This window comes from Vanessa atalanta, chromosome Z (assembly GCF_905147765.1).
Source record: "Vanessa atalanta chromosome Z, ilVanAtal1.2, whole genome shotgun sequence".
NCBI classification, from domain to species: Eukaryota; Metazoa; Arthropoda; class Insecta; order Lepidoptera; family Nymphalidae; genus Vanessa; species Vanessa atalanta.
In genome coordinates this window covers 11,811,824-11,835,727 of record NC_061902.1, presented here as the reverse complement: position 1 = coordinate 11,835,727, position 23,904 = coordinate 11,811,824, and the positions used below count along the sequence as shown (strand labels likewise).

Genomic DNA, 23,904 nt, shown 5'->3' with positions numbered 1-23,904 from the left:
TTTCATCCGACACATGCAGGTTTTTTCACGAATATTTGCTTCGTCAGCGAGCACGAGATAAATTATTAATACACATTAAACAAATTTAAATTCAATGATGCTTGTGGAGTTTGAACCCTTAATCTTTGGTTAAGCTTCATATGTTCTAGGCACTGGGACATCTCGGCCCTTTTAATTGGATAAATCATGCGAGTGGTTAAGTCTCACATGCTCCATTGGTGGATGCACTTAATGGTAGCCCCTTACCCCGTTTGAAATAAGGTTTATTGTTTCTAGTCTACGGTAGCCGCACGACAAGAAAATGATATCAATTTACAATATAATTAAATGAAAAGATAAAAAGGATTAATGTAGTTCTCATAGTAATCGCATAAGGTAAATGTAATAAATTTATCGACTCTGGATGCACACTGGGCGTTAGCCAAACATGACAACGACGTAAACGTTTCAAGCCTGCCAAATTTCACGTATCTGAGTCAATCGTAATTTAATTTTTGAACAAGAGACGCTTAATAGTAAATTACATTCAAGTAGGACGACCTGGCTCACTTGAAGATCATGAGGGGGGAGAATTTCTTCAAATTACGCGCGCCACCTCCTTTTCGTTGAGCGATACGTGAGCGTATAAAGAATAATTTAATTTCATTATCCGCAACGACTAGTGAGCCGTCTATTGTATAATGATAATGAAATTAGATAATAGAAACAACAACTATATAATTTTACACCGATCCATCATCAGCCAATCGCAATCCACTGATACGACTTAGCTCTCTTTTAAGATGCGCCAAAGCTCCCAGTTCCCTGCCTTTCGCTTTTTCATATTATAAGGAAAACAGGGCAAACGTTTTTCAGCCTATGTATATTCCGGCGTAAATCCGGGGCTTTCATTATGAGATCCCCAGAGTCCATACACAACGTTAATTGTTGCAGGGGTTTAATGTCTCGAGTGTTTATTATTGATACAGTATTAATCACGTAGTACGCTTGAAGCGTTTGTATATTTTTCATATAATGAATTGATAATAATTATTGTACTATTCTTGTTATGAGAAATTCACGTTTTAAGAACAATTCTTTTGTTTTTTTTTTATGATATAGGTGGAAGAGCACCTAATGGTAAGTGGTCAGAACTGCCCATAGACGATGGCGTTGTAAGAAATATAAAAACATTCTTTACATCGCCAATGTGCGACCAACCTTGGGGACCAAGATGTTGTGTTCCTTGTTTCTGTGACTGTACTGGCTCACTCACCCTTAAAATGGGTACACGGCTATACTGGGTAATGGGTGCTGTTGGGCGATAGAATATCTGGTGAGTGGGTAGGGCTAGCACAAAGCGCTACCACCAAGTGAATCTTACTATACATATATAAAGTTAATACTATTAAATATGAACTTTAAGAACAAAGTATTTATTATTAATATCGTTAGCGTTGCGTTGTGGCGGCATAGAAGTTACCAACTTTCATGTATTTTATTATATTATATATAAATTTCCAATGAGAGTTGAAGTTATTTATTCTCAAAAAGATAGATAAATATGTAAATATATAATTATTGATGACGGTACTATTGGGTTACTCAAAATTCGCTGTTAGCATTTGCCGGTGCAGACTCGTAGTGAAAGAATGTACAACGTCAAAGGGAATTCAGAGCCGCGTGTGCAAAACTTCTCAAACTGGCAAGTTTTTCCAGAACTCTACTCGTGAAGAATGTTTATGAATATGCTGAAGGCGTATAATTTTTACATCGAATACCGCTATCGGTAACTTTTCTATGATCTACTTGACATTCTTCACCGAACCTCTAGGATAGCTGACCTTAAAGCTTCATGATGATTAGGTTAAATTAAGCTGTCAATAAAATATATTATATTATTTACCATTATATAAGTATAGATTACATTTACGAGTGGTTTCTAAAAGATTGCGTCTTCGTTCATAATAAAATAAAATAAATGTTAAGATAGAAGAAGATATACAATGAGAGCAGTTTAAAACTCCCACTATTTCTTACAATAACTTCTCATACAAGTATTGCTGTGTTGTTAACGTTTTATTTCTATTTATTTCATTCTACGATAGTGCTTTTATTGTCAAGTGTGCTCAACTAACCTTTAGTTCCTGCATTCATTGCCATAAATAATGGAACAAATGAAATGTTGATTGTTCGCGCCGGATATATCGCGAAAACGTTCATCTTAGTCTCGGAAATATTCTGGTTCGCGTACTTAGTACGTTCGTTCTGCATTTGTATTGAGAATTGCATTGCATTGTTACGTAATGGAAATATTTCTCATCCTTGTAATTTTTTCGCGCATTTGTGTTATGTTCATGAATAAAATATATTATCATACATACAGAAGTTCCCATGGTCCATTGGTTTTATCACACATCTACATTTTTAAATTAAAATAATGTTTTACATTATAAATCATAGTAATATTTTATATATCAATAATAATAGTACGTGTTTTCTCTTTTACAATTATTAGGTATTTAATATGAATAAATTAAGGTACATTTATGATGTGCACAGATTTAAAATATAAATATGTTATATATTTGTAATTATAAGAAATTATCTTGCAGATAATTTTCCAATGCTATTACTATGATGGTGAAAAATGATTATAGATGCCAGTATTAGTGCAAGGTAGGTATCATGTATAGATAAGGGATAAATAATATGCCTTCGGAGCCAATTTCTATGGTCCGTAGTGACCCCTTAACATCACGTGGTCTGTTTTCCAGTCTCAAATCCAAAAAAATAAAAATAAATGGATCGCGCCTTTTAAAAACAATAGGGCTTGTAAGAGTACCTATTATTGAATAAAAATATTTTTATTTTATTTTATTCGAAACAATTGAGACGATATTTTATTAAATAATTCTTGTTATGAAAACTAAATAGTAACATAAAAATATTTCTACTGTTACGTAAAATGCATAATTTATATTTTCAATTTATTCAGAACTTATTTAAAATGTTTATAGAAAGTGTAATGCGAATGAAAAGTAGCTACCGCAATTGTGATTCTACGAGTAAACGATCCTTTCACAATTGGACGACAAATATTTTCACTTTTTATAGACTAGCTCAAAAACATAAGAATGTACCTTTTTAAAAATAACAAAATTGTCGTTGCAAGCATTTTATGAATAAAGTCGGGCTTTGTTCGGTGTTGTTGAGCTAAAGCGGTTATAACTAAATTCGTTACAAAATTATGACGCCTTTCTGCCAGGCAATTTTGCGTTAAATGCGGTCAATATGTCGTTAGTTATCGTGGCATAATTCTAGCGAGATAAGCAAAATATTTACTTTGTGTAAACTTTCAATTTTGACATTATGAATTTTATTCATAAATATAATGTAAACTATCTAACATGTTAAGACTTGGGTTATAAAAGTAAAGTAAATTCAGGCGTATTAAAAAATGGATTATATACTAGATTTTATTGCTTAAGAAATACAAATGCAATTAAAGCATATCTTTAACAAAGCTCTGTTATAATCTGTTATAATCTTAAAATTATTGGTAACACTTACGGAAAGACGCTGTCTGGTTGGCACGGTGACCTCTTCGCCATCCCCCGAACGAGGATCACGTGTCCGAATTAATTTGGTGAATATATTGTGGCCATCACGACGTAGCGCCGCCCAGTCCACGTCCCGAAGCCTTTGCATATCTGAAAATAAAAATGTCTTTTTATTTTCCAAGAATATAACAGTCCGTTAAGTTTTATAGGTGGAAAGATTTTGTTTTAGTTTGTCTGAATATTGGTCGCTTCAGAAAAACCGGCGGTGAAGCGTCGTATGATATATAGGAATATTTAGCAAACTTGCATCTTATCCTCGACTAGACCTCACATCCCCAATGTCCTGTGTTTAACTCGTAAACATTAGTTTGCAGTTACGACTGCGCTAACCAACAGCTTTACGCCAAATAAATCATCCTTATTACTAAAACATAACTCGAGATAACATATACAATTTATGTCATAATAATAAATAAATGTAATTAATATTGTGATTATATAATAAATAATTGAAAAAGCTTCTTGATTTGAATAATGCGTGTTATAAAGGGAGACAAATTGTCTGCAACCAGACCAAGATCACTACCTTATAAGGCCAAAAAATCGGAATCCAAATCCTAGGTCAATTCAATAAAATATCGTCGTGAGTTTTTTTTAGATAAGACCTGGAAAGGCAGAAAGTGGAAATCAAGCCGAGGAAAATATGTAAAGACTGTGGTCCTGCCACTGAACTCTTTCCAAACGGGTCAGATTTGCCATTCTATCGGATTATGAGAATGAGAGAATAGACAGTGTATTTGTGCTTTCACGCACAGTTGCGCACTTTAGTAAGTCTTACGTAATCACCCTTTGGAATGGCTGCGGCGGCGAGAAGTCATATAGGAAGATATGTACATACGGTAGCATGATATATTTAATCATTTATTATAATGTAAAAAATATTATTTTTATAAAACTAGAAGTTATTATAAAACCTTACGTCATTACTTGCTTTATCCACGTTATAAATAAAACTAATTTAAGTTGATATTTGTAGCGCTCTATAACTAACCTTTTATATTATTATAACTTTGAAACTATATTGCTTGCATAAAAACCAACGAGCCTTTAAAAATAATATTCATAGTTGTATTTATGAAAGCGTACTGGTCACGAATTCGGAGAAAGCACTCCTATACATAGCTTTGGTAGAAACGAAAAATATTTTGTAAAAACAAAATAAAATAAAATAAATTTATTTAACAACGATAAGGGCTATAATTAAAGAATAATTAACAAGCGTCACGATAAACATACCGTTATTCGCGAGATTACATTTCTCTAGGTGACTATGCAATGTTTTAGCAATAAACGCTTTCAGAACATTACTCGTTTAAAGCGACAATAATTACACGATCATATAAAAAGTGATGTAAGTGTTAACAAAGTTTAATCTCTTTAATGATCCATAATTTAGTTATATTATAGCATGGAAGGTTCCATGTATCGATTAACTCAACTATTGTTGAAGCGATAACGTCAAGACTCGATAATAGTGTCTCTGAGGAAAGTTATAAAGCATATACTATATAGATCATGTCTGTTCCCACTCAAGTCTATTAGTACATATAGTATACACGCCTACGTCCGATGACGTATATTCAGGGTGTTCGGTAAATAATGGATAACATTTGATAAATTTTAGGTTTTATTTATGCGAATTATTGTGAGCTTCAACAATTTTGGTATATTGGTCTCTATTTCACAGAACATCTCTGTCTGTACTTATTAATGGCAATATTAATTTATGAATGGTTATCGGATTCAATATTATACCATCGCATTTGCAATGAAATTATATTTCTTTAAATGTATTCTAATTAGAATACAGATTGGTGCAGTTCCTTTTGCCGAGTTATCTGTTTAAGGTATTAAATTGTAAGTCGGTACAGGCTTCCCCGGTAATAGGGAACGGAAAAATGTAATGCATGCAATACTGCAATACTGCAATGCTTTTACGATACAATGCAACACAACGTTTGGATGTGGCTTATACTATATAATTTTGATTTCTATTAAATTCGTTCAGATTTGATAGTGCCACATGAACAAAAAAACAATTTATAGTTTTTTTTTTTTGTGATTAGAACCATACAACATATTTTAATATGCGATACAAGCACGATTTTTTTATAGACAACTAGTTTTTACATGAAACATGGATTGAAACATATCAATTACCTCAAAGATTTATATTATACGACGTATGTGACTCTCTCGTTTTAGGGGTTGGTTGTCAGGGGTTAGGTATAAAATGTAGCCTTTATAGTATAGTATATAACCTATAAAAATTAAGAAAGTTCAAGCTTGCTTCATTATTCTATGATTTAAGTAGAACTCTCATATACAATGACATTGTAAGAAATATTAACCATTCCTTACATCGCCAATGCACCACCAACCTTGGGGACTAAGATGTTATGTTTTTTTGTACCTGTAAATACACTGACTCACTCACCCTTCAAACCGGAATACAACAATAAATAAATAAATTACTATTGGACAACATCAAATACATCACTCTGATCCCAATGTAAGTAACTAAAGCACTTGTGTTATGGAAAATCAGAAGTAACGAAGGTACCACAAATACCCAGACCCAAGAAAACATAGAAAACTAATGAACTTTTTCTACATCAACTCGGCCGAGAATCGAACCCGGGACCTCGGAGTGGCATAACCATGAAAACCGGTATATACACTACTCGACTACGGAGTTCGTTAATACTGAATACTACTATTTCGCGCTAGAATATCTGGTGAGGGAGTAGTAACCAACCTAGACGGGCTTGTACGTAGCCCTACCACCAAGTAAACTTTATACTAAATTTTATCAAATTCGGTTCTGTACTTTGGACGCGAAAGCTTAACAAACACACAGGCAGACAGACTAGTTACTATTTCATTTATAATATCAGTATAGATAAGTTTGATTTCGTCTTACAAACGTTAACGTTCCTAACGTATACGGATTTAATCTTGGGGTGCACGCTCTGAGACGGGAAATCTGATTAAATACCAGCACAAAGATAGCAAAAGCAATTAATTATAGTTGGTAATGATGAATACTCATCGCTTCTAATTGATAGAATCGGATACATTTTCATTTCACGATGCGTTTGTCGTTATTTGTATTTTTTTTAATGGCATTGGTTGGCGGACGAGCTTATAGGCCACCTGATGGTAAGTAATCACCGACGCCCATAGACAAAGGCGCTGTAAGAAATATTAACCATTCTTTACATCACTTATTTGCCTTGCCAACCTTAGGAACTAAGATGTTACGTCCCTTGAGCCTGTGATTAGACTGGCTCACTCACCCTTCTAACCGGAACACAACAATACAGAGTACTGTTATTTGGAGATACAATATCTGATGTGTGGGTGGTACCTACCCAGACGGGCTTGCACAAAACCCTACCACCAAGAAATTGTTAAGTATTGTTGATTATTTTTGAAAAGATGAATAAATTAATAGGTATTTTCACTAGTTTCCATCTTATTATAATTTAATAAGTTAATAAATTTTAAAAGTCATCGCAATGATCCAATGGCTTGAATCGATCATTTCGATCTTAACCGACGATCTCAGATTTCATTTCAGTCCGGAACCGCAATACATATTAATTTAACTCGCTTTCGGATGTAAATTAAATCATTATAATGAGATAGCAAGTATCGTATGACATTCTATAGAATGTACGATTCACACAGAGAGTACGACAAAGTTAGTCATGATCTACAAATTCCACTTTTCTTCTTGATATATGTTTGTACGCACGTACGTTAAGTTCTCTACAATTGTCGGCTCAACTTTGTGTGCGTCCATAGTATGGGCTCGAGGGAGCAGAGAGTTTGTATGAACGCCACAAACTAAAACCACACTACGTACCTAGATCACGTATTTGTGACCAAACCAAAATAAATTCAGGAATATATATATATATATATATATATATTTCTGTATGTCGACTGTATTTTATTCAAACTACTCCATATACGTATGTACTGTACGTATTTCATAAAATTCCAGTAGTTAAGCGGTCCATACGTCATTGTTGTACAGTTTGTCCAAGAATTTTCATTTGACTGCTGATATGAGAACAAATTATATTTGGAATGTATTCGTAATCCGTCACGTAAACCTCTATATATAAGTAGAGTAGCTGCGCGCTTTTTCACCCGCTTTAAACGTTCCTGTAGTAATAGTCCCCTCTTAGTTCGTAGCGTATAATGGTCTATGGTCCATAACCTTTCTTAATACATATACTTAACTCATCAGCTGTTTGCCTGCCCTGTTCTGTAACTCTGGTAACATTTTAACATTAACAGCCTGTAAATTTCCCACTGCTGGTCCAAGGCCTCCTCTCAAATTGAGGAGATGGTTTGGAGCATATCCAACCACTGCTGCTTGGTGCGTAATGCATGCAATGCGGGTTGGTTGAATACACATGTGGCAGAATTTCGTAGAAATTAGACACATGCATTCTCACGATGTTTTCCTTCACCGCCGAGCACGAGATGAATTATAAACACAAATTAGGCACATGAAAATTCAGTGGTGCTTTGCCTGGGTTTGAACCCGCAATCATCGGTTCAGATGCACGTGTTCTAACCATTGGGCACTCTCGGCTCTGGGAACGTGTATTCAAAATTTGATAACAATTCTTTAAGTAGTAAGCGTAACAAACAAGTACACCTACACATTTATAACATAAATTTAAAGGTCGTTTAAATAATTATAGTAATTTTTAATAAATTTTATATCGAGTTGAATTCTGACAAAGTTTTGTACCCACTGGACAATATCGTCTGATTATACGAGGTAATTTTCTAAAATTAACAAAGTACCTAATATTAAATGTATTTATTATACAATAGTTTTAAATTATGGCCTAATGTTCGCAACAGATGCTGTTGAGTATTTCGGCTTATTATGTTTATTTCATGTTTCCGACTCGATGCATCGTTTGTTTCAGAAAATTTATGTCCGTCTGCCACGATTTCGCGTTACAGCTCTTTAAGTAACAAGGATCGTATAGCCTCTCGAGTTGAAAGACAAAGCCAAACTAAAAATAAAAAATCAATAATGACATGAAAGGCTTATGCATTATCAAGGGATATGAAGTAAAATAAAATGTCTTTACTTGTGTAAATCGTTGGCTCATAGTTCCACCCATTTGATTCACTATGACATCCTGAATACGATGTTTCGTATTCAGGATTAAGATATTTCTTAATTCATCTTCTTTCTAAAGTTTTTTATTATAATATGTAACCAATATAATCGAATATAAGTAGTACTCTATATTCAAATATAGAAGGTCTAGAAGTTTCTTTTCGATGTTTTTTTAAAATTATCCAAATAGCTTTCGGAATATAATAAGACTGTGTCTGCCTCAACGATTTTCATCTTGTTTATAAGAAATATGAAAATAAATTGAGGTATCAGATATGAATATATGGTGTAGCATTTTTTTGACACTGTTAAAGCGCTAGTAATTCAAACGAAAGGTGTTAAACAAATACAAAGTGGTGTCGATTTTTTAGCATTCTAATTGTACTGAATTGTTCAAAGATCTTACCGTTGCCTTGCTGCTAAAGTTTGCCTTTTCGATTCTGTTTATTTTAAGACTGATTCTGAGCATCGAAGTAAACGTGCATTAATAATATATGTGATTTATGTTAAACTACAAGTCACACCAGCGCTATCATGATGACCAACGAGCAATAGTTTCTTAAAGCATAATAACTGTAAATACAGCCTGTCACGCGACCAAATCATATATTTCCATTCATTGAATGACGTCAGTTTTCTAACCAAGCATGTAAAAATATTTTAATAATAACATTATTATTACATTTATTCGAAGTGGGCTACTCTTAATATTAGAGTTAAGTCGTAAAGAATAATTGAAAAAGATGCAAATTCGGATATTGACCAAAATTTCAAAGTACAATCTTATTTTAATAAAATATTAGATACATTAAAATAAATGCACGAAACGCAAACATTAATGTTACGTATGATTTTTATATCTAAGATATCACTAGAATTTCTCCGGAAATATCATTTTTCATTACATTGCAGTATGGGTAGTTTTATGTATTTTCCTTTTCTCAAGATGAAAGTATTTCTAACATACTGTATAAGATTTGAATAATATTTGTAACATAAATTAAATGTAAGAAGTATATTGAAGATGTTTGATATATTAATATATTTTGATATAAATAATAATATTGATATGTTATATCATTTTATAACATATATGCTAAAATTTGCTGTGCCAGGGTCTATTCTGATACAGAGATCTATGTCTGTTGTATTTTTCCATCTATATTTGTACACTTATACAATATTATTAAAACCTTTAAACTTCGTATAGTTATTTAAATTGTTTATTTTAAGTGTTAGGCGTTAAGTCGACGGTGTAACTAACTCAATAAATAATAATAAAACTATGTACATTTGTGCTAAAACGTACTTATTAGTGACAATATAGTAATTTCTTTAACTCGGACTACTGAATGCATTTCAATTCCCTAAAATTGACACAGCTGTATCCGAAGCCCTTAAGGCAGTTGGTCCATTAAACGATGTGTTGCTGGTGTGTCGATAATCTTAGTATGAAGCGTCAAGGCAAATTGGTCAAGGACCCTACACATAGGAAAATCGTTAAAATGAATATCTATTAAAATACTTTATTATTGGTAGACTAACTTAATTAGTAAGTTTTAAATGAATCATTAACCTCTTATCTATATATTAAGCAAAGTTAAGATAAATATCTTAAATTTAACTATGGCTTGCAGTTTTGTGATGATGGCCCAGTGGTTAGAACGCGTGCATCTTAACCGATGATTTCGGGTTCAAACCCAGGCAGGCACCACTGAAATTTCATGTGCTTAATTTGTGTTTATAATTCATCTCGTGCTCGGCGGTGAAGGAAAACATCGTGAGGAAACCTGCATGTGTCTAATTTCAACGAAATTCAGCCACATGTGTATTCCGCCAACCCGCATTGGAGCAGCGTGGTGGAATATGCTCCAAACCTTCTCCTCAAAGGGAGAGGAGGCCTTTATCCCAGCAGTGGGACATTTACGGGCTGCTTATGTGTTTTTATGTATGTATGTTTGCAGTTTTATTATCACATATTAAAAAATACTTTTCTCATATTTGCTCTGTAGGCTAGTCACTTCCTTTTTTAGCCGGTGACATTTTCAATATTTTCGCAACGTAAAAAAAAGATAAATGTATGTCATCTTGTCTATGTGTTTGTCAAAGAGGAAGCCGAGCCCTTACCTCAAAATTAAATAAACGGAACCCAATAGGATAACTTTGTTGCCCGTCGGTGTATTTGTATCCGTTTGATGTATGGTACGCGTGACGGTGCAAGCCCTCAGGCCACGAGTAGACTTCTTTTTTTATTTCGAAATCGGTTTAAGCTTTTATAACATAAAAGTATTTTTTACGCCGTAAAAATATATAAAAACGGTTACTGATTAATAATATTTTAAAGGTAAAAATATTACGTAAACGAATGGCACATATTTTTTAGGTAAGCCACTGGATGGTAATTTGTCACAATACACTAGTGCCAATAATCATTGGCATTGTAAGAAATATCAACCATTCTTTACATCAAAAATGAGTAAGTATATACCTGTAGTTGCTCCGGCTCACACACCGAAACACAAAAGTACCTGCTCAGTGTTGCTGTTTTGCGGTAGAATATGTAATGACTGTGTGGTATCTACTTAGACGGGCTTCCACAGAAGCTTCATCAATTCTAAAACAAAGTCTGTTCATCTCCGTTTACTTTTTCTACAACTCTCATATGATTTAGATGCAGTTTTCAGTAATAGAAAGCGCAATAAGCGTTTGAGGTTTTTATCTATAATTTGTAAATATTTTGTACGAAATGGAACTACGATGGTATTTTGTCGAAAAACTGTAGTCATTTGCTTACATGGCTAACGATGGCGAAACCAAATGAGGTAAATCGAAACAGTGCACCAGAAAATTATCTATGATAAATAAAGATAAATAAAGATGAAGCATGTGTGTAAGATACACTCATAATAGAAATTTTTGTTTATTAAAGATTAGTGGGAACTATACGTTTTATAAGAAGCCATTCTTTCTAATTAATTATCGATCCTAAGTTAGATAAATATGTTTATAAATTTTGTCATTTAATATACTTAAATAAGAATTGGATTTTACACGACATAATTCTAAAAAAGTCGTTTGTTGCGAAACGGATGGTCCGATAACTGACCAAAAAAAAAACAAAACTTGCTTAAAATTGCCTATATTTAATCTTTAAATTTAAGTGGTGTGTGATCTTTTCTTGCAAACGCAGCTCGGATAGCTAGTATTGAATAAAATATACTTATTGATTTGTAACTAAATTAAATTCTCGAGTGTACATGCAAGTATTTCCTGTCATTGATTAGTTATTATATTGACTTGGTGAGCTTTGTATCCAATGACGTGGTTATATAGGTATATCTTAACCAAGAGTTTGCGGTTTCGATCTAGAGCAACTGCCAAATTTACAAATTTCATCCCATTTACGTAGGTTAAGAATAACATCATACCATAACCTGTGTAGCATCGTGATGGAATAACCTCCAAGTCTCGAGAGTATAGGCATTTCCCCAACTATGGGATAATTAAAGCAGCATCTTTAATTTTCATCATCACAAAGATATCTCATCTTTCACTAATTTAGATCTGTAAAGTATAACAAGAAGAATCCCGAATTAAATGTTTCTTTTTTTACATTAATTCATTTGTTTATTTATAAATTTAACTTGACCTTAATGTTTGGCTAGAGAAATCAATAACAACGATCCTGTAAACATAATTATCCTATTAGAATTAAACTTAATAACACAATTAGTGGGATAAGCTCAATAGGTTTCGCGGCTTACCAAATATTTCTATACAGATATTTGTAAGCATATAACATAATATTATATATTATATACCTATACACACAGATATAGGATCTGATGCTGATTATCCCGTTTGTCTAGTAGATAGTCATATACTACTTATGACCTTAAAACATCATAATTTTTTAGACAAAATAAACCCTGCTACAATATAATTAATTTATCGTTTTTAAAAGGATGCTTTTAAACAAACTATGCTTTTAAACAAATCAGCGTTGTGTGTCGTCGTCCGTGCTCAGTCAGCCTAGAAAGTGGTAATAAATCTTATCATACGGCCCACACAGTTTTTCCGACGCGTTTTACTGTTACTTTAAGAGCTGCAAAATGGATAGTTTAAGCGCAACTGAAACTATGAGAATCTTCTTAACATGCTTATGCGGTCTATTTTGATAAAGATTACGTTAAGTATATACCGACATTAGTTTAAGTATATTTCGTAAAATATACAAAATTAAAGAGGCTTATTTGTATATCGAAACCATAAACGATGATACTAATCATATGTATTAATGTAAGTTTAATAAGTAGTAACCGCATGGAACCGAAATATAAGTAAACAATTTTTTCTCTTATATCTGAGTGCCGTAATGGCATAGTGGTGAAACTTAATCTTAAAAAAATAATGCCGATTCATATCCAGATAAGTACTGAATGCACTATTTTCATATGCTTAATTTGCCTTTATAACTCATCTTATGCCGGAGATAAAGTTGAACATCGTAAGAAACCTGATGTTTTAATCTGGTAAAAAAATTGGTATATACACTCTTACTAATTATTTTCTATTTAGTAAGTTATCGAGTAATATTTCCAATTAATATTTTTATAGCAACTTTTATATTGAAGACCTCTTCAATATAAAAGTTGCTTATATTTTCAACGTTCTCAATAGATATTGAGTCCTTAATTTCTTCTTGTTGTTCTTTCTTTCTTAACTTCTCAAGAGCGTTACATTTAATGATTAGAAAATCTTCGGGAAATATAATATGAAATACATCAAATTCAAAGAAGAATCTTTACCTACATATTAAATTCGGATAATAAATATATCAGACAATGAATATCATGGAAATGAACCTAAGCGTAACGAATGACATGAACGAATGACAACTAACATCGATCGAATGACATCAATAATACTGTTTTCTCTGTTTGAATAAAATGCAATTACATAAATAAATTGATATGTGAGCTACATTTTTTTTAATTTGAACTGTAGGGCTAGTGTTGCTAGTTGTGATAAATAATCGCTTAATTGAAACTGTGTAATAAAGGTAAATGTCATCATACAGGATAAAAATTATATCAGAAATCAAAATATATTAAAAGCTTAATATTTTAAATTTGGACTTTTAGTCTTTATTGACATATTCAACCAAATAAACTATTTGTATTACACTGTGTATATTCACATAGTGCACAGTGTAACGTTGAGAAAGCGTTGGAATAGCTTCGTGTATGTAATAACTAAAATTATGCTCTTATATTAATACATATAAATTATGATCGAAGAAATATTTAAAAAAAAAACAACGTTCTCGTTTTTATAGAAATAACTTTTTATTATAATACTATCATTTAGCAATCGTAGAATTTATACGAAATGTAAGTAACATTTCTTTAAAATAAGATATATATTATATACGTAACATCAAGCAGAACGATGTATGATTTTCTTCGTCAAGTCTTTTATTTTTAATAGACAACGGTTGCAATACAGTCGCTTAAACTCAAAATAATATATTTTCAATGAGATTTATTGTATTTAATGATTTGGCATACTACTAATGCAATGCTTAATCTATACTACTAAATTAGGAGACGTTTTTTTAACTGAACAAACTACCAAACTCATAGAACTAGACTATTTTTTGGAATATTATATTGTAATTTTAAATTTAGACTATTGACATGACAAGCATGAATTTCATGTCTTGTTTATTATATTACGTTTATTATGACTGCCTCTGTTGTTGGCTATAAGGTCACAAAGCCTGAGGTTATGGGTTCAATCCCTAGGTACATTTACTTCTTCATAAGGGTTAGTTAAAAGAATATGATCAGACCATAGAGGAATATACGGGTTTCAATTTTATAAAATTAGGCGACGTACACCCGTGATCTTTTAACATTAAAAGCATCAATGTCCGTTGAGGCCGTCTGAAGACGTGTTGGGGAAAGTGGCACATTCGTACAGTTAGTAAAACAGAATTTATTATTTTAGTTATATTTCTGAAACTAATTTATATTTTGAATATAGTTGTATTTTAATTTTGTGCAGTGTAATTTTTTTTCTATAGAAAAATTGTCAGTCACAGCCCGGAGTCTGGGAGTTGAGGTACACTCACGTGCTTTGTAAAACTCGTAAAGCCGTGTTCTGTGCCTGAACACATTCCGATTATCTGATTATGAGTGTGCACCTTTGCTTGTGCACTATAATATGCCCTGTACGGTTGACTGAATTCTCTTGAGAATGGCCACCATGATTGAAATCGGGGACATCATCATTATCATCAGGATGACATCATCACATCGTTCCTTAATATGAACGTAATTTAATTCTAATAATTCCCCTGAAGTTACTGGAATATATTCGTAATCCTAGACTGCAGCGCTTTGCTTCCAGCCTTTAGGTGCACATCAAACGGGGCAAATATGTATTGCTCAACAAGGCTTTGTGTTTGTGGCGCTTGTTGCTTCGCTTTTGTCGCTACATCAACCGCATCGGTTTATGTCGACGTAGCTTACCTAAATATATGGTTATGATAATGTTGGTTATATACATTATTCTCCGTTATTATATCACTTTCGTCATGCTTAATTTTTATTTAATAAGTATTGCAAATTTAAAAAAACATTTTAACTTTATTTTAAATAAATTATTTTATTATACAATGCTGCTTAGTGACTATACGTACCTTAGGTATGCAAAGACATGTCTGTACCTTAATTGAACTTAGAAATTGTGAAATTATAAAAATATATTTAAAAAAAGCGTATGACCTTAATTGCTCGCTTGGGGCGTAAACTCTCTACTTCATATTTGTATCATTACAAATAAAGTACAAAATTCACACGAAATAAAAGTGTTTTTTTTTTAAAAAGAGAACTTTCTCTGATAAAACGAAAATATTTATTTTTAAACGGCTAATAAACATTTTAATTTTCATTCGTTACACAGCGTCAATGCGGAATTGATTTATTGAGTCTCGTGCAAAGCGGATAAGTTTTTACGTACTTTGGCGCAGACTGGGAGAGTTTGTAATGAATATGAACCAAAAATTCCTACAAGGCACGTTTTGACAATCCATTTTATTAATGCGTAAGCCGATTTTTGTCCCGGATTTTAACGATAGCTGCATATAAAAAATCGGTTATGGTCTTATTTTGAAGAGCTCCAGCTGTAGGTGAGCAGAAAAATAAAAAGGATTCTTGATTGCAATTAAACAAATTGTTACGATTTAACAAAGAATTAATTTTAGAGAGCGGTATAAAGTGCAAGTGCAAACTAAAGGCACAAGGGACATTACATCTCAGTTACCCAGGTTGGCGGCATATTGGCGATGCTAGGAATGCTTTATATTTCTTACAGATCCAATGTCTATACGTTTTCGTGTACGTCTAAAAATGTTTAATGTATGAAAAATGTCTTTATTATATTTAATTGGAGGCGTTTAAAGTTCATGCTACTTGTTTATTGATATATCATTAAGAGTATTTGTTTATTTAATATACCTTGTAAAATCAATATTCGATTAAGAATCGTTTACAATACTTACACTGTACACGAGGGTCACAACGTCCATCAATTACTGGTAGCGCACCCGTAAGTAAATAACGTGAAGGGTATCGACTAAACATGACCGCTTATTATAAGAATTAACATACAAGTAATACATACAACTAATACGGGTCAACAGATTAGAAGTTTGTACTGAACGAAATAGTAATGTTGTTACGCTAAATAATATTTATGATAAACAATTATATTCTTTATTTAATAATTCGCTAATTGGTATTTTGTAGTTATAGGGATTTCAGCTTTAATTAAATATTACGAATGAAGATTTAATTTATTATCGATATAAAACAAACTGTAAAGTTAAAATACTGTAGGTACTTGGTAGGAATTAATACCAGCAATAAAATGATGCGCGCAATTTCAACAAAATAAATTGATTGGTACAGGTTTTAAATTCAGTTGCAAGATCAGATTCACTTATAAATATTAATACCTGCTATTACAGCTTGTTTTTCTATAAAATAAACGAAACATTAATACAGTAATAATTATGACTAGAACATTTTAATTAACTAATTAATACAGACTGAAAAATAGTGGTAAGAGGAAGTGTTTTGATTAGTATTCTATAATGTGAGGCCGAAGATTTCAAACAAATTTAAACGCAGGGATGCACTACTGAATTTTAATTCTTAATTTTTGTTTAATTCCGTGCTCGGCAGTAAAGGAAAACATTTTGAGGAAACCTGGAAATGTCTAAGTTATATGTAATAATGCCACCAACCCGTATTGGAGGAGCGTGGTGGAATAAGTTGCAAACCTTCTCCTTAAAGGGAGAGGAGGCCTTAACTCAGATGCGGGTCATTTTTAGGTCATTTTACTTCACTTGTTTTATTTTACTATAATTGGTATCGATTATATTGAAGTGTCATTAGTTTTGGAATATGAATTTGGAATATCGATGATAGGGAAACTTCAATGATAACAAATTTTAAATCCAATTACAGTAGGTACATATACATTATCGGAAATGTGTTGGAAGTTTATATGAGACTAGGAGGGATGGGAATTAAACTAATTTTCTTGCTATCATATTGCCCGTAAAATCGACGATCAGGTTTAAATTGCCGAACGATTCAATGTGAAGGTCACGACGGTGTTCTATGAAATTTGAATTGAGTTTCGTCTTCGTTAATTTTGGTGTAGAACTGATAAGATTAATTTAATGAAATAATTTATAATAAATCATTTAAGTGCTATTAAATAAAATTGCGCTGTAAAGGTTTTAAACTTATTTTAAAATATAGATGTACTATACAGATGAACGTTAATTCTCATCGGCCGCCAATTACGGAATAATAGTGTCCAAACTCCATGTCCATTCATAATTTAAACCAACTCTTAGTTGGGTAATAAATAGTAAATATTGTTTCAGAAGTATAATGTTGTATAATTTCGATTATATACATAACGATTCAATATTTATACTATTATTTCTTCATCAACACAATTATTAGAGATATTTTTAACTTTGCCGTATCGTAAATTTGTTAAAATACATATATGAATAAGGTATATTATTTAACACAAGATTATATACACGATAAAAAAATCGTGCACCTAATAGGTACTTGTTGCCTTTTAGAAAGGATACATTATATATAATTTTATTTAAATAACACAATGTATTTCAAATGTTGGAAGAGTATGTTCTTCTCGGTAGAATCTAAATTCCGAGCCGGTTGTAGCTTTAATAAATGCGTTTAATATAGTTCTGTAAAATGATGATTAAAATGTTCTCGTAAAAGCCTACTTGAATAAAATACATTTGTATTTCGATTTTTTGACAGTGAAAGCCAGTTATATTTTCCAGCTATTGAGATTTTAACACTTTTTATACAGAAAGTTTGCAGTGTGGCTTATGGAAATAACCTCTTAAGCAATTAATTGGAAATTGGTTAATAGGATTTATATAATTTTATCCATTCAGAGTAATGATTGTAAATAAAGAGTAATAAAAACTCAGAGTCGAAAATATTCAACCCGAAATTATTGCTCGTAATCTCATCGCTCACACTAGAAGTTTCATATCCGAGATATTAATGCTGGATATGAAACTTTAAGAACCTCGAAGTTGTTCATATCTAGTTACCATCGAAAAAATTTATAAGAGTTGAATAATATATGTATTATAAATTAATGATTTAGATTTATTGTAAAGGATATTTGAACGAAAATCTTCAAAGGAATAAAATGTTAAATTTAACTTAAAAAATCGAAACTCCATCGATAACACTTAATGTCTGGAAATTCACAAAAGCTTTTAAGGATTTTTTTACTTTGTAGAGCCAAATTGACTGACTGATGAAAATTCAAAAAAGAGCCTGCACCTTAAAGGCCGACAACACACCTGAAAGCCTCGGTTCTGCAGATGTCTATGAGCAGTAGTAATAGTTTACCAGCAGGTGAGCCTTATTATAGAAAAACTTGAAATGTTGAAACAACATCAGTATAAAATATTATACTAGAAACTATGCTACGGATAGAGTTTTACTGTAATAGGATGAACGATGGGCGACATTACATTACGAACAAAATCAAGAATAAACTAACGTAATTGAAATGACTAAGGGAAAGGATATTATGCCAAATGGTAGTTGGACTAGCTTTGCGGGAATCTGGAGTCCAGCTTTATTTTGAAGCTAACGAACGTGTGATACTATCATTAAACAAATACATTATTGATTAATTGAATTATTTAACTTTTAATGAAGTTATGTATATTGTTATTACCTATAAAAATACAATTATCATGTTTTTAACTATCGTGTATCTTTGTAATACTATTATTATAATTTCTGTAGAAGATCCAGAGGAAGGTATAAATATACAAATACATATCAATACGTATCAATTACATATATTATAAGGACATATTGGTAGGTACCACCCACTCAGAAATAATTAATATTGTTGTGTTCTTCTTTGAAGGTACAGTGAGTCAATATAAAACCGACTAAAAACCACTTCGTTTTTTTGGGAGACGTCACGGGATCACTTGCGCATACTACCGTGACATCCTGACGGTAGGCCTAACTCTGCGGGCCTCCAATTCCTAGGGGGTTCTCGGGACCCCAAACAGACAGATAGACATAAAGGAAGGCAGACAGAGTTACTTTCGCATTTATAATATTACTATAGAGTATAGATTTAAATCAAGGAGTGCTCGTAGTTATTAAAGATAAAATTAAAATATAATTATAACCATGCAGTATGTATGTATGTATGTATACGTTGTATGGTAGTCAGTTATTTGGATATCAAGCATTAATATATAAATGTGAACACACACATACATACTCGCTTTTGTGTTATTTATACACATATATACATAAATAATATATGTACGCGTATAAGAACAACGGATCTGAAAATAATACCAGAAAAATATTGTATTAAAAATAGCAATTAAGCTCGTGATGCCGGGGTCGTAATTTATTTATTTGTAATCGTTTCAATCGTTTATTTTGGACAATAATTTTATTGATATTGTTTTTTCTAAATTGCCTTTTAAAATGATATCTTTGTATATTATATAAGTATATTTTAAAAAACAATCTCAATATTAATAAACTTTCTCAGAAAAATTTAATATTATGGATTAGTGGCCTCAATTTACTTTTCACTTAAATTCAATTCACGTTCTTGTAGCAACTTTCCCGAAGTATTTAATCGATTGAAATAATTCCGTATTTCGATTTCGTACGAAAAAAGTAGAAACAAATGACATTCGAGTGGAAAACTAACATATTTTTTTATTGTCATTCCAAGAAACACTAGTTCTATTGGAAGTGAATAATGAATTAGAACTCATTGTTAGTTAGTATCAATTTGTGCCGTTTAAAAACCTACGATCGTTGAACATTCATACTCATTAATATGCATTTTAAATATGAATAAAAACTTAGTATTTCAGTTTGAGATTTCTGCAAAATACTTATTTCATATGTTTATTTATTTACTGTTGCGGTCACATGTCTATATATACATTTTAACTTTGCCGTTTTTATTTACGGAGCCAGTGCCTTTGACTTGTGATTTAAAAATATATATATTTTTAATGAATTAATGTTGATGAATACTTTTGTATACATTTGAAAATCGTTTAAGTTATTTTATAAATATTTTATGTTTTATAATAGAAATTTATGCCCAATTCATTTACTCGTACTAAGATAAGAAAATTAAACATACGTATGTATAACTATATACTCTGTAATACATATTGTTTATATATTGTGATATCGATAGGCAGACGTTCAAATGGGTTACCTAATGGTAAGTGGTCACCATACCTCATAGACAATGCTGTTATAAGAAATACATACATTTACATCGCCAATGCGCCGCCAATTTTGGGAACTAATATGCCTTGTGCCTGAGGTTATACTGACTCCCTCACCGTTCAAACCGGGACACAATAATGCCGAGTACTGCTGTTTGGCGATAGAATATATGACGACTGAGCGGTAACGGTAGCGGTGTGTGGGACACAGGCTAGCACAGAGCCCTACCACCGAGTGAATGTTTTTAATAACTGAAAAATATACATTAGTGTCGTTTTCCATTGACTGTCTCGTTCTTTTCAGTTCATTTTTCTTACCTAATGTAACATAACTATTCGTTTTGAGAGTTCTCATAATAGTTAAGTACCCATTTCTATGTAAAATTTTACGCTATAAATTTCTTACTTTAAACTTTTTGGTAAAGTTCTTCTTTGAACTACACTCTGCTCAGTGGTTGAAAAATTTCTCGTGACGATTAGTTTTTATATACCTCTACCTAAGTTATTACCTAAGTTAGTCATTTAGCCTAATTCAATGTAAATGTTAGTAGTAGTGAGGGTTGAGGATCAATGTGTCCCTCATTTAAATAGAGTTAGGTCTGCAGCTTTAGCAGTAAAAATAGAGACTGTTCACCGATTTAGATACGGCTCGGCTCGTAGTATATTTTAGTTATTTCCACAGTGTAATGTCTAATGGCAATTGGTGGAACGCAGCCGACATTTATTCGATTTTGTTCTGCAAAAGCGGGTTATTCGTGCAACTTATAACTTGGGCCCAAAATATTCAATCCAAAGTAATTAAAACAATGAATGTCGCTTCTTAATATATATTTCATAATTACGTATAAGATTTTTCCAAAAGTTCTAAATACCAGTAGGAACAGGCACAGGCTTGAAACTACCATTACCTGATTACAAAAGGTTAATAACTCTTTTTTTCCCAGATAACGTTCAAAATATACAATTTTAATATTTAAATGAATCGTTAAGGGAGGTTTTTTTATAAAGTATTTGTGTTTTATAGTCCGATAAATAGGCCATTTTAATTTAGGTAATTGGACCATAAATTCTACCGTCATCATACGGTGTTTTAGAATAATCTAGAATGTACTATTAACCTCTCTCTGACGAAGCCTTGAAATACGACGAAAATAAGACAGATTTTAGAATAAAATTCACGTATTTAGCGATTGCTCAGTAATTAACACTTAAAGCCGAGAAATCGTGAATGACACTGTCTGCTCCTTTCTACAATACTGGTTAAGGTTCGAGTAAGTTCCAAATGAAACTTCAAATCGATTAACCGCGTCTTGAACCGCAGCTAGTGCTAACTAAAAACCAAGCTGGTTGAAATATCCGCTCTCTCTTTTTTGAATAATAATATGAAGATCATAGATGAAACATTTACTTATGAAAATATTGCAACGTAACAACAACATGTATCTCACCTGCGATGCCCTCGTTAGGCCCATCGATCATCTTATCTTTATTAGGCAAATCACCAAGTTTTTGTAACAAAACATAAGAAACCAATGAACATGTCAAACGTGGTAAACTTTTGATTGATTGATTTGTCCGTATCAAATTTATTCTCATCATAAAAATACATTGACACGATGTGTAATAATTAAATAATTAATAATATAATTCGAATTCTAGAGAGTCAACTCGTTACAATATAATTTATTACAATTTTTATAAAGATATATTGGATTTTAGTTCAATAAATAATAAGTATGATAAAATTAATAATAGATAATAATAATAATCATAAAATGTCATGTTTTAAAATGACACATTTGCAATAACGATGTTTAAATTGTCTCTTACGCCTTTTGACTACTGCTAGATTAAATAAGTATTTTTTTTATATTACAACATATTAGACTTTAAACATATTCGAAAAATAACGACTTAAACTATGAATATATGATTCAAAAACAAACTTTTATATCAACCGCATACTGAAATGAGTTAAATTTATTCTACATTCCCTGCTGTATTGTTAGAACCAAAAGTGTTAGCGAATTTTAAATAAATTGGTTTGGTGAAACCGGTTTATAAATGTTTCGAATGAATTTGCAATGTTTGACCTGCACAATGTAACAGGTGAGGTCAAATAATACGTTAATAATACTTTAATAACATTTTATTTGATACTTTAATAACGTTAGTTGGCGGACGGAAAAATATGACATCCTTTGGTAAGTGGTCACCACTTTACATCGCACATACGCCACCAAACCATACAACAGTACTCAGTATTTCTGCTTGGCGGTAGAATATATGAACAGTGGGTGGTACCTAATCTGACGGGGAAGCCCGTCAGATTAGGCAAAGCCACCAAGTAAACTACCACAGGGTCGATTTTGCCACACTGAAAAAAAGGGACATATTTTTATTATCACAGAGCAAAGTTATTTAATAAACAACATTTATATTGTAAAAATTAATAAAAATAAACATAAAACAGTACTGAATATTTGTCCGTTAAATAAATTACATGAGATAAAGAGTCACTCTTAATCCGTGCGACATCGGGACAGTTAGCCAATAAAATAGATACAGAACGATTTAGAAATATCAGATTTATGTCCATCAGCTGTCAGGCCTCTCTTTATTGTCCACGTGACGCGTAGCCACGGTGGTAATCTAATCAATTAAAACTACTACGAACAGAGAACGGAACGAACGAGATTGACACGTTGATAATGGATAATTATACCCAGCTTAAATTAAAAACTATTAATTTTCACTTCATTAACAGCCTGTACATTTCCCACTGCTGAGCTAAGGCCTCCTCTCCCTTTGAGGAGAAGGTTTGGAGCATATTCCACCACGCTGCGGCAATGCGGGTTAGTTGATAAACATGTGAATTAAATTAGACACATACAAGTTTCCTCACGATGTTTTCCTTTACCGCCGAGCACGAGATGAATTATAAACACAAATTAAGCACATGAAAATTCAAAAGATGCACACATTTTTACCACTGGGCAATCTCGGCTCAATTTGATCTCGATTTTGGTTAATATTAAAAAAAATTAATTGTTATTTTGTTGTTATTAATACTTTATCGGAGACACATTTTAATACCACTTCATATTTGATACTAGGAAAAGGACGATGCAAGTTTGCGTTGAATCTTTCATAAGTAGACCCAATGGCTGGATTAAAGCGACTTTACAGGAAACCATGTACGATTAGAATGCCCGGCTAAAGAGAGCTGAGCATACTTGTCGTAGTTGGTCATGTAAAGCTTTCGTTAT

The 23,904-nt window shown here is 32.0% G+C and overlaps 1 protein-coding gene across 1 annotated transcript in view; it reads right to left on the bottom strand.

Annotated features, from left to right (window-relative positions):
* The window catches only part of LOC125076331 (cationic amino acid transporter 3), a 77,905-nt gene extending 55,791 nt beyond the window's left edge, over positions 1-22,114 (bottom strand). The window contains exons 1-2 of the mRNA XM_047688450.1: positions 22,084-22,114; positions 3,553-3,692 (exon numbers count right to left, since the gene is read on the bottom strand). Coding sequence (XP_047544406.1) covers positions 3,553-3,692; positions 22,084-22,114 — 171 coding nt within the window. The remainder of the gene's footprint in view (positions 1-3,552; positions 3,693-22,083) is intronic.
* Between the last annotated feature and the right edge of the window lie 1,790 nt (positions 22,115-23,904).